General features: G+C 38.8%; 1 protein-coding gene across 2 annotated transcripts in view; it reads right to left on the reverse strand.

Moving 5' to 3' along the window:
• Positions 1 to 13,460, reverse strand: part of LOC119737408 (hepatocyte nuclear factor 4-gamma-like) — a 58,216-nt gene that overhangs the window by 30,028 nt on the left and 14,728 nt on the right. For both annotated transcript variants that reach the window (XM_038211743.1, XM_038211744.1), the window contains exon 2: positions 7,328 to 7,417. In XM_038211743.1, coding sequence (XP_038067671.1) covers positions 7,328 to 7,417 — 90 coding nt within the window. The remainder of the gene's footprint in view (positions 1 to 7,327; positions 7,418 to 13,460) is intronic.

Raw genomic sequence — 13,460 nt, forward strand, 5'->3', positions numbered from 1 at the left:
AGAGACCTGATTGGATGCTCAAGGGAATGAGAGTTCTCTAAACCACTGGCCAACAGTTTCTTCATTTTATTTTACTTGTATTTATTTTAGGTCTTTCTAGTAGTGGAACCAAGGATTTCTTCAAAAGTACAAAGGCAATGTACCGGTACATGTACCACTTGAAAACCTGAAGACACCTAAAGAGCGATGACGATGACAAAATCTTCAGCTAGAAAGGCGGGAGGAAAATCCTGGACAGATGGATAATCCAAGGAAACTCATGAAATTGAGCAGGGACTGAAAACCAAATCCACGGGTCAGCCTGGGTTGGATGTGAACCCATAAAGAAGGAAAGCAGGGAAACTAGCTTCCACTTTGCCAACCTGACTCCCCTTTTTCAGGTTTTTAGTGAGTTTTTACTCAATCAGGATTTGAAACTTTATGGTGCTGCTGTGCGCACAGTTTTCCTCTACATAACCTCTGTTCATTTCACATAGACCATTTTAAGCAAAGTGCAGAGCATGCTAAACATGTACAAGGTATGTACATGTACATGTACTAATAATATTCAAAATATTCTTCAACTTAAAACATTACCCAACCACTGGACGACGTGATTATTTTTAGCTGAAAAACACCATTTTTGAAAGACAAAATATATCGTCAAATTAAGTCAAACACCACAACTACTGACTCTTGAGAGTCATACCGGTAGTAAAATATTTGTAAATCAGGGTTCGACTTAAGCGGTAGCCCGCTATAGCCAAATGCTAGTCAAAACAGCAGCGGGCTAGTCAAACTATTCCTTAAGTAGCCTGGCTGGCGAATCAAAAATTATTGGGCTATGGCAAAGATGAAAGGACAAGAAGAAATAAATCAGTAAATTCAGAAGGCAAACCTGTATAAAATTTATGTCTAATTTTATTAACTGTTTAGGGTTAAATTATTAGATCTGTTTATTAAAAACACTGACAAGATTGCCTCGGGATACATGTTTTACATAATGTAACATGTATAAACATTGTTGGTTATGAGTTGGTTACTCTATAAAAGCAAAACATACGGGCTAGTGAAAATGCCCGCGGGCTAGTTAAGAGTCTGCTTCAGTAGCCCGGCTGGCTAGTGAAAAAAAAAGAGTTACCGCAGTAACTCTTATTTGGGTTTGAACTTACCCGGTATAGCGGGTAAGTTCAAACCCTGTACATGTACACGTATACGTTGCAAAATACTACAAGGGTTTTGCAACGTTTCCGCTCAACCTTAATTAGCATTATGGTATCGGTCCCCGCATTCAGAGATAAACTTTGAAAACCCTCCCCACAGGCTCCATTGCACATCATTGACACCCGATCCGTGATCATAGAGCATTTCTCCCGACTTTTGAACCCGATACTGTAATTTGTGTTTAGCACAGTCAAATTACAACACTCCTGAGTGAAAGGAACTATAATTTATCACACTTTCAAAGACAGAGTTTGGCTGCACATGAATTAAGAGGAATTTTTAAACAAATTTTTTTATGTTCCTTTGGAATGAAAATTTTGAAAACTTCATCAAAAAATGTACTTTTGTACCGGTACCAGTGCATGCTTGGGGCAGATTTGTTTGGTATATATCGAGAGAAATCACTTCACAGTAAACAAATGAAATTGACTGAAAGTTAGATTCGAACTTGTAACCTCTGTAATAATGTACTAGTGCTTTTCCAAACCCTAGAAATGTTGGTACTCTCTCATTTTTTCAAGATGTCTTTCAAACCAAACTTCAGTTCAATACCTATAGATGTAAATTGTCTTTATTCTTTTTCTTTCACATTTTTTGTATTATTTTCTTAGCAATAATGCATGTGTAGTGATTAATACCAGAAATTTTAAAATTTGCTTTCTACTGGTAGATACAAGTACATGTACACTGCTAAAAGAAAAACAAAATGTGTCCGTCTATGGATGTGAGGATGAATCTCATAACCTAATTACACTCCTTGTAACCAGGGCTTATTGCCAGGATCCAATGAAATGCTTGTAGTAGATGAGGAGGACACTGGTGCTATCGATAAGACTTAATCATCTTCCCCAAATGATTTCTGGTGTGGACTGTTCGCAAACATGCAGGCTATGTATGTTAGTGGGTTTTCAGATCAAGGGTTGCGGGACACGTACTTCTCACGCAAGATTTTACGCAATGAGTTGATGAAAAGTGGAGATATGGAAACATGCAGGCATGAATGGTGCTTCAATTTATTTTGCGTATTTTGATTCAACTGTTTTGTTCCTCAATATTAGCGTGGCGGGTCTTCTTGAAATTAAGATTTCCTGAGAAGAGAGAAACGAGGAATAAATGGGTCACGCACCACTTGAGAACAGTTGTTTGTTGAAGTTTGTGGATATTTGGGTCTCGGAGGAAAAAAGCTTAATGTATGTTATGATTGATCACTGGAAAGGGAGTAATCAAAACGGAGAATCTTTTTTTACTCCACTAGCGGCTGCTTGAGAACTTGATAAATTACTGCCAGAGAAAGGAGAGAAGGTACCGTACGTTTGGCCTATAGGGCGAAGAGTGGTACCATAGCCTAAATCACGGCCCTGTGCGGACAATTAGTACAAATCAGTGATAAATGGTAATGTGTATTAGCCGGGCCCCGCTCGCCACTGGTAGACCCTCGAAGGCTAGATGCGCATCGTTGAGGAGTGAGTCCATTTCTACGGAACCCCTCTCTGCGGATGTGCAGGCGCCAGGCGTTGCCAGCTGCCACTCACGCGCGTCTGCCCGCGGTAATGCGTTTTTGATGTGGCGGCGATGCAAAAAGAGATCCCCCAAATAGAGAAGAACGATTAATTTCAGAGTGCGGATTAATCAAGGAGATTTTTTTTTTCTTTCTCTTGGTGGGGATATTGGGCGGCGAGATTCATCTGTGTTTTTGTTTTTTTATAAAACAGAGGAAATCTATCTATTATGTCCTTCCTACTAATTGGTCTTCACTTGTCAAACGCATGCACTTCAGAAGAGACCGCTTATTTAGTTCAGTGGGTGACTCGGTTGAGAAAAACTGGGACACCAATATAGATTGTGTTTTTATTCAGTCGGACAAAAATAAGACAAATTGAAGAACTCCTCAAGAGTCTCAATTAGTATTTGATAAAGTTTTGGAAATTAGTTTTCCAAATATTGGATGGCTATGCACTTCACCAAAAGAAAAGAGCAATTCATTGAATGTGTGGAAGCATATTGTGCATAACGTGTACAGACAGCTTGAATGAAAAAGCACACTACTTATTTAGTGAACACTGTTTCCTAACTTCTAAATTATCTTTATTCCATGCACAGTTTGAAAATGAATATAATGTCACATGTTCTGGGCACAGGCCATATTGGAAAAAAATGCACACAAAAAACCGACTGATTGTTTTTATTATTTTTTTAGTTCAGATTTATCGATATTTCTAAAGATAATGTATGTAAAGAAATAGTATAAAAATCGTGGAATAAAAGTGTTTTACGGAAAAACAATTGGCATCTTTCATTTTCATGACTACAGAATTCGAAACTTTAAAGGCTTTTTTCTCAGTATTTTACTTTTTTGGCATGTCGATAAATGTGAACTTTAAACAGCCATAATGTCAACGGAATGTCCCATTGCAACAAACAACTCCTCAGTGAGGAGACTTTTTATTCTCTTTCCTAATACCTGCAAACCCTCATTTCGACCTCTGCCCAGTTCTGTCCCATTTTGCCAGAACGCCAGAATTCAAATTTTCAGTGTTCTGAATTTTGTGAATCTGAAAGAGCTAGTGAACCCCAAACTTTAAGTTTCACTTTTAACAATTCACTGACCTCTTAATTTCAAAAACATCAAGTATCACTCTTGTTCCTTTGGGGGGCAAACCATTTGAGTAGCCATTTGAGTTCAGACAATGTAAAATAAATGCAAGACTAAAAACATAAAACAAATTTCACACACTTTGGGTGTGTTGGAGTAGCTCACCCGGATCGACTCAAATAAAGGCAGACGAGTTAGCCATGTCAGCCGGGCTAATCGAACACTCAACAGCAGGCCATCACAATCCTCACATGACGCCCGTAACCACTGACAAAATGCCTGTTTCGTATTGGGTCTTAGTTTGAGATTTACTGCTTTTAAGTCAATTGCAAAACTTGGGATGGAATTATGGCCTCAAAAGTTGCAATGAATGCAATAGGGCCTACATGATTACATTTAGACTTTAAAAGTTAATTTTTAAGTCCGCTTGAGATTTCCGCTGTCCGGCCGCCATATTAGTCCTTTTCTTGGAATGAACAAAGCATGCGTGGGCGCATTTCCACCCCTGACTCTGCTCCATGAGCAGGGTCTGTGGTGGCTGACCCGGCTGAGCCGCAAGAATGACGTCAGAGCTAATCGAACGGCACAGGGCTGACCCGTGTCGACCCGGGTGAGCAAAACGTAATGGTCCGTGAACGAACGCACCCATCATGCCTTGTGCACAGTTTATTACATTTCTGAGCAAGACTTAGGGTGACTGATTTGAACACTTGGATTCTGACCCAATTAAAAAAAAAAAAAAACTATAGATGCAGCGTGCAGTTCTTGTCACAAAAAATGAGATAAATTGCCGGTGAAGATAAAAATTATATGCTCCTAGATTGGCCACCCAATAATGCTATCGGCTTTTCGGAGCCGGTCAATGCGACAGGATTACTTAACGTACATGTAGAAGGCGTTACATATAACCACGGGCAAATAACCGACTTTGCGCATGTTAAATAAGGAATGGATAATAGTTTTAATAAGGATTTTAATGGCTAATCATAAATGTATAATTGAATTAAAAAAGTAGAAAAGTAAAAAAAAAAATGATTGACTCAATTTATACTGTTGAAAATAAACCTCTTTTGATAAAATTAAGAGGCAGTTGATTGTGCCATGCGAAAACATTTTTAATCTTTCCTGGAACGTTACGTCAATGTATGGTTCACCATACCGGTACATTGTGAGAAACATACGGTATTTTCCCATACATGTAAAGAATCAAGAATTTAGAATATCAAGAATTTAGAACAGAATTCATTACCTTGTTTGTTATAAACTATGTATGTACATGTATTTTCAAATTACAAAAAAAAATAATTTTTAATTCTGCTTATCAAACAAAATACTAAAACAAACTACAATCAATAAAAATTTCCCTTTAGAAAAAAAAAGAGTAACAAATACCAAAAAAGAAAAAGAAAATGAAGTAAATGAACTGCTTAATGTACCACTCAGTACCAGCACATTAACATTTGATTTACATCGCTTCAAATTGAGATACATTTGAGGGGAAAGGGTAGTAAATGTAAAGTCCAAAGTAACACACAAAAAGGAAAACCAAAATTTAATTTGAAGGAATGACAGAATTCCTACATTTGCCATTCTTTGGCATTTTGGCAATATATTCTACTGCTATGGAAAATTCACAGTGAAAACTGTTAATGCAGCCAAATGTTGGTTATATCTGTATTGCACATTGGACATTCTGTGATAGCATGCTAATCTGATCCAAATTTTCAAACATTTAATGTTTGATGCTATGAATTTATGGATCCATAGCATCGAACACTAAATGTTTGAAAATAACTGAAGCTGAAAACCAAGTTCATGTAATGTAAATAAGATTTGAAACTATTTAAATTTCAAAAGGATTTGAGTGCATCTAACAGAGATGATAATTTTTTTTTGAATGGCCAAACTGTTATGCCTTATTTCAGTGTTGCTTACAATTTACAAGACAAAAAAAACCACTGTTGACTAGAGAGCTGTTTCTGTACTTCAGTATTGTATCACACTTTGTGCTGACAATTTCAGGATTATTACAAATTTCCAAAGTCTTCCGGAGTCTGAAGCAATTTTTTTACGCATCAGACAACAACATCACACCATGTATTGATTGTGTTTCCGTGTTAAGTTTCCGTGTCAAATTGGATACTAAAATTCTACCCTGAATGTGGCCGTTTATACAGACTGTTGACGATGAACACTCCAGCAGAGAATGGAAAAATATCGGCCGGCCCAAACCGACCATGAGTAGCTCCGAGATCAAGGTGCAAAGACCAAAGCTGTAATATTTTCAGGCCGGTGTTTTCCATTCATACATTCTGTCTGTCTGTGGTTGAATGAGGTTCCCAAGGCCGGCCGTCGCGCTCGCTTGCTCGCTCGATGCCCGCCGCTCTAAAGTCTAAATTTCAACCCTTCGCTCGGTCGCGGCTGCCGTCGGGCACTATAAACACGAGTAGGTTGTACGGTCCGTACTCCATTTTATCCAAAGTGCGGAACCTGGTAAGAGGTGGTTATTTTTGCCGCTGGTTGAACAATGGGGGAAAAAAATTTGTTTGTGTCTTTGAAAGGATGTTGGCAATTTGGATAGGGAATGAAATCATGAATGAAATCGTGCTGCTGGTGGAAAGTAGAACTTTTAGGGAGGTAAGTAAATCAGAAAGCTACATGTATGTGAAATGTACAGTACGTGTTTATATTCACATATGAAAACTCGTGTCTGAAGAAGAACACGGTTGTTTTAAGAATCCATTGATTAAGAATGAGTGTTGCTTTGAGCCAAAGTGGAACATGCATGTGTACATGTGTGGAGTTTCAACCGGAAGCAAAACATTAGTTCTCATACATTTTTTTTGTCCAATATTTTAAAGAAATGTACAGCAAAAAAGCCTTTGCATGAAACTATAATAATTTTAATAAAAAATACTAGGAAAAAATGTAATCAACTCAAAAATTGTGGTTAGTTCGACTCATAAAATGAACAATTACAGAAAGAAGTGAGCATTTTTAAAGCAACTCAGTTGAACACTGTACGGTATGCCATACTGGTACGGTACAGTGCACCAAATTTAAACCCAGTTTTGGATAACTGAGGGATGGAACCGTTTGTTCTTTATATTACTCGAATTAGCACCTTTTTCAGAAATACTTTAAATAAAACAGCAAAACAAAATAAAAAGGCACAATTCTGGTAGAGCTGACCCCTATAAAAGCATCAGAAAATGGATGAAATCATCAATTTCCAAACAAATTTGAAAACAGATTTTAACACATTTGTCAAAAAAATTCTGTGAAATGCTGTTAATTTCTCGTAAATTTTGATCCAAACTATATGATGATTTTATGAAAATGTTGATATTTGTAGGACTAAACATGTATACATATGAATGTGTGAGTGTAGGCCTATGCCTTAGCATTTTTTTTCCCACTTTGAAAAACCACATTATGCGGAGACCGTTCCTACGTCTAGGCCGTGAATTTCTGCCATTTTTTTCTCCTAAAAAAATCAGTGAACGGACGGAAACATACATTGAAACCTACCTGGGCTGCCAACAAACTTTGAATTCCACATCTGAACATTGGCCTTTTCGTCCGTTCCACCTTGTGGATACTGGAATCCGTCCCCCATATCTGTAGTGGAGAATAAACCCGCCAGCGTGTACGTTATTCAGTCGGGGAAACTCAAACCCCTTTTTCAGCACACTATGAAAATCGCTACGTTAATGTTTAATAGTCTCCTTAAACCCGATGCTTTGCGACCCCGCTAAAGGCACATTAGGTCTGATATGAAAATGAAGCCGTTCTGCTGTAAACGGCCAACTGTTACACCTTTCCTACTTCGTTGGTAAAAAGAAAACGTTGCTAAAAAAAAAAACCTTATCTCCGGTGAATCGAGTACCTGGTGGGCCTGTAAGTTACCCTCCTCCTTTTTCGGTAACCTCAGAAGGCACCTATGCAAATTACGCCGACTACTGAAATTTCTACAACCCCGGGACGGAAAAATAAACCCTTCCTCGTTCTAAACAAAAACTGAACGGCGAGCAGGCAAATATGGGTATTATCGCTGCAGCGTATCTGATAAAAATACGAGGGTTTTCAACGGGAAGGTTGGACCATTTTTGGCCATGGGGGTGACGTTCACTTTGCAAGATATAAAAAAAAAATTGCGGGAGTTATCAGAAAAATTGCCTGAATATTAATAAGTTAATATGTTTCTGTGGTGGTTTGTGTACACACATACAGTTCCACAGAAGCTAGATAGGTCAGATATGATAAGTTACTGCAAATTCATCCAGACTTGCTGTTGTAATTTGGGGAAAACGTTGAATAAAATGAACAGGATGTATACATACATTGTACATGAACATTTGCAACACCAATTTGAAGGAATACCGTTATGTACAGTATGTGTTTAATGAAAAGAAAACTTGTTAAACAAATTCAGTTTCCAACAATCCCTAGACCGTTTCACATACATGTACCTGGTATGTACTCAGCTACTTCGTACTCAACATATTTTTTACCAAAAACCTCAAATATGATGGAAAATGTTTCCAGACTTGGCTTGTACATGTACATACATGTATACCTCTCTGGACGTGACATCAAAACCTAAAACATATCGATGGACCAGATTTGCTGATTGTACTAAACCTCTGTTAACTCAATGTTAAAAACTCTGGACTTAACATCAAAACCTAAAACATATCGATGGACCAGATTTGCTGATTGTACTAAACCTCTGTTAACTCAATGTTAAAAACTCAAATATGATGAATAAGGTTTGCAGAATTGACTTAATAAACCTCCCTGGACTTAAGTCAAACATCAAAACCTCAGATATGATGGACAAGGTTTGCAGGCTTGACTAGTACTTAACCTCTCTGGAATCAACATCAAAACCTCAAATATGATGGACAAGGTGTGTAGACTTCACTTGTATTAAACCTCTCTGGACTCAACATCAAAATCTCCAATTTGATAGACATGTTTTGCAGACTTGACTATACCAGTAGTACTAACCTCTCTGGACTCAACATCAAAACCTCAAATATGAAAGACAAGGTTTGCAGACTGACTAGTACATGTCTAAACCTCTTTGGACTCAACATCAAAACCTCAAAGATGATGGATAAGGTTTGCAGACTTGACTTGTACTAAACCTCTCTGGACTCAACATCAAAACCTCAAAGATGATGGACAAGGTTTGCAGACTTGACTTATATTAAACCTCTCTGGACTCAACATCAAAATCCCCAATATGATTAGACATGTTTTGCAGACTTGACTAGTACTAACCTCTCTGGACTCAACATCAAAATCCCCAATTTTATAGACATGTTTTGCAGACTTGACTATACCGGTAGTACTAACCTCTCTGGACTCAACATCAAAACCTCAAATATGAAAGACAAGGTTTGCAGACTTGACTAGTACATGCCTAAACCTCTTTGGACTCAACATCAAAACCTCAAATATCCTATGATGGACAAGGTTTGCAGACTTCACTTGTACTAAACCTCTCTTGGCTCAACTTTAAAACCTCCAATATGATGGGCAAGGTTTGCAGACTTGACTAGTACATGCCTAAACCTCTTTGGACTCAACATCAAAACCTCAAATATCCTATGATGGACAAGGTTTGCAGACTTCACTTGTACTAAACCTCTCTTGGCTCAACTTTAAAACCTCCAATATGATGGGCAAGGTTTGCAGAATTGACTTCTACTAAACCTCTCTGGACTAAAGAACAAAACCTCAAATACGATAGACAAGGTTTGCAGACTTGACTTGTACTGTACCTCTCTGGACTCAACATCAAAACCTCAAATATGATAGACAAGGTTTGTAGAATTGACTAGTACTAAACCTCTCTGGAATCAACATCAAAACATCAAATATGATGGACAAGGTTTGCAGACTGGAGCTGTACTGAACCTCTATGGACTCAACATCAAAACCTCAAATATAATGGACTTAAGGGTTTGCAGACTTGACTTCTACTAAACCTCTCTGGACTCAACATCAAAACCTCAAATATGATGGACAAGGTTTGCAGACGTGACTTGTACTGAACCTCTGTGGATTCAAAAACCTCATTATGATGGACGAGGTTTGCAGACTTGACTTGTAGTACTCAACCTGTTCTTGACCCATAACCCATTGTCAAAATTTCTCATACATGTAAATGCAAATGGATTCTGTTGCTTGTATGTTTGATTCAAAAGTTGCCCTTTCATAAACTGCACCCTCTCATGTAAAATCCCTAAATCAGCACTCAGGACAAGATTCTCATTCAGTTGGTTAGTGTACGTGACAAAGAGACTCTCAGTGGATGGGTAATTCTTGTAGTATTTAATGAATTTAATTTTTTTTTAAAGTGTGCCTGTAGCATAGAGCTATATTAAATTACTAGAGCGCTAACTCCTCATTGTTGCGCGCGGAGATGCTTTGAAGACGCACTGGGCGCAGACATTTTGAATTTATGTGCGTATTTGTAGAACACAATCAAAACAGATGGATTGAATTTAAAAGTGTACTCTAAATGCAACGCGCAAGTAGAAGATACGCAAACAGCTTAAGCGCGTCATGATGGTTCAAAAAACGTCGAGGCGAAAAGCATCTGCAGCGGAGGGATGCGCACAGGTTGCGCTGTTTGCGTAGAGCAAAATGAAACGCTCATTTGCTGATCGTGCGTTTCGGTTTTGGGCGTATCGGCTTCGATGACGCACCGGTATGGAATACAAACGCAGATATGCAAATAGCCGTACAAAAGCCGTACAAAATTTTGAGTTTTCCATAGGTTTGTGCACAAACATGGATGCGCCCATCAGGCATTACTTTGTACATCGAGTTAGCGCTCTAGTAATTTAATATAGCTCTATGGCCTGCATGAGGCACACTTTTTTCAAAACCAAACGCTATAACCAATGTTCCTAAGTGCCTTTAACATTAGTCAAAAGTAGTTCTAAGACAGATGACACGAAACTCATGGTCTTCACAGTCTACATAACGAAATAACGATTCAGGATATTTCTCTTGCACAACGCAAACTTAACACATCAAATCTTATTGATAAGATCAATACGATCTCATTTCTAAAAGCAGTCCGAAAGACAATTTTTCCTTAACCAAAAAAACACAAAAACAAATAAACCAAGAACTTTTAATGATAAGGCGTCAAAGTTGCAGGCAGTTTACATGATACAAAGTGATAGACATTTTGTATCAGTTGATGAACCCTTGGTCATGTATGTACTCAACTCATCCCAATCATGCGCTGTTATGAGGTTCAAAGGCTGCCGACTGCATACATGGTTGACACTAAGTGGGTTAATTACCCAGAGATTGCACGCGACAATTACTTCACGATTATACAATGTACACGTACATGCGGGGACATGTGGGAACGGGTCAACAGCATCTTTCTTGTAAAGGTACCCGTAACATAGGTTGGTACACAAATATGGAATAATTTTGGGGTTTTTTGGGGTTACCTTTCAACTCTGTGCCCCCAAAACAGGTGTGCATGCATGGATTGCTATAGACTATTATCATGTTGCAGCCATTTGATTTTTTACCATTCAGATCAATGTAACCAAAGCGATCAGGCTGGAGGGGAAAATAGTCTGGTTCCTTTTTGCACAAAAACATTATCATTCAGTACTGTTATTGGATACAGGGAACATGACTAAAATGGTGGAAGCATGATAAAGGTCTATTGAAGCTAATGATTTCACATTATGTTTTTAAAAATGTCGACTTCCTGTTTGTGATAAACCTAAAGTCTGTTGAATTCTTTGAAAGATTGTGGATTTGCTTTGTCTCCTCAGCGTAGCATTAGCAGATAATAAATCTGAAATTGGATTGGCAAACTAAGCAACCCATTGCACACCTTCCCACAGAATTTGCACCATCATAAATTTACTCCTGCCAAGCAACACGTTGTGGAAGTTTGGAAAGTTTTTTTTATTCTTACACGTAGGCCTACACGTAACTCGTAAGTTGCACATAAGAAAACAGGGCTTGATTTTAAACTAAACTGTTTAAAAATGACAATGAGTCTGACTTATTTTGGCTAATAACAAAGCTGTGTATCTTTGAAATATGAAAACATCTTTAGCCCTTGACATTGTCATTAGTGTACAGTACTTAATGTTGATTTCCCAGATTATTCACCAAACTATGAACTAACCGGAAGAAAACCCAATTCTTTTCAGTGAGGAACCTTGTTTAAAACCCAAATACCTATTTTTGTAGGTTCTGATTGAAACAGAGTACTTTATATTTACCTGACATGTCTGTGAAAGGTTTAAATTCCCAAGGGTTGACCAGAACGATGAAGTTTGTGGTAAATGTTGCTTGCTTTGGGAGATTGCGCCTATCAGTGGCTGTGTGTGTGTGCGTGTGAGTGTACACCCCGCAAACCAAAAAATATAACCTGATTCAATAAACAGTAGATTTCAACATGGACGATGTCGGCCCCCCGGCTTTGTGGACCGGGGGACCCGGGGAATTGACTGTAGTGGGTCGGGGAACAATTGAGGCCGACATGCTCAAGGCACACGCTCTGTTGACAGAGGAATTGTAGCGCCGTTGATTCATCCGCTGTGGGGCCGGACGGTAAAGATTCGCAAACACAGTTAACTGGTTACTGCAGAGTGATCGTGGTGCCGGGATGTCGCGCTGCCAAAGAGGGGGAGGCAAAAGACTCTCTCTCTCCAGAAATGACGGCTTGCGCGCGACTGGTATAGATGCTACAATGTGGCTGCACTTTTACAATAATTGCCGAGCTGTAATAGCTGCAGATCTATGCTAGTGGAGGGCATACACACTCAACTGCATTTGGCTATTGACTGAAGAAGGGGAGCGAAAAATGGAAGAACTTGCCCACATAGGAAGTAGTCAATGCTTATGGGGCCCACAGCCGGAATCACGCTGGGTGATTTAGAGTCTTTTAAGCACGCTGCCAACGTCGGTATGAGCCGTCAAAGGCAAACATTTCAGATATTATCGAGACATTATTTAAATATGCAGCGTGCAAACGTGAGCAGGCATGAAACTGTTACGTGTGTTGGGGCCCCTCATGTGCAAGGGAAAATATTTGCAGAGGTGGTGATTTGGTCGTTTTTTTTTCGTTATTGGGTGGGCGGAGTGAAGTCACAAGTGCTGTTGGGCCGGGCACGTTACATTGTGTACGGCGCTTGAAGTGGTTAATAAATAGCCATCAACATGAATGCACGACATAAATTAGGAAAAATTACCGAAACGTTTCTGAAAGGCATCGTAATTCTTGTTTGTACAAATGGCAAGCTCATATTATTTGAAACAAATAAATTATTTCTCAACGAGCATTTAAAAAGTTTCCAGTGTTTTAATTATGAGCATGTGCATGTACCGGTACCTGCACTTTGCAACATTAATGTTTACTGCAAGCTGGCCTATATTTTTAACTTGATCCAAATCAACAAATGACGTTTTCAAAGAAAGTTCATGCAACAAAATGCAGAGGTTTACAGATGAGGTCAAGCACGGATCCCTCTACACAAGGATAAACGACTTCCCCAAAATTCTGGTTAGATGCGTGACACGGCACTTGCGCGTCGTGCGCGAGACTCGGCGCGCAACTGCAGTCTTTCAGTGGTCAAATCTCTGTCAGGACGCCAGCTGTTGG

The sequence above is a fragment of the Patiria miniata genome, unplaced genomic scaffold (genome assembly GCF_015706575.1).
Source record: "Patiria miniata isolate m_02_andy unplaced genomic scaffold, ASM1570657v1 HiC_scaffold_3, whole genome shotgun sequence".
In the NCBI taxonomy this organism is placed as follows: Eukaryota; Metazoa; Echinodermata; class Asteroidea; order Valvatida; family Asterinidae; genus Patiria; species Patiria miniata.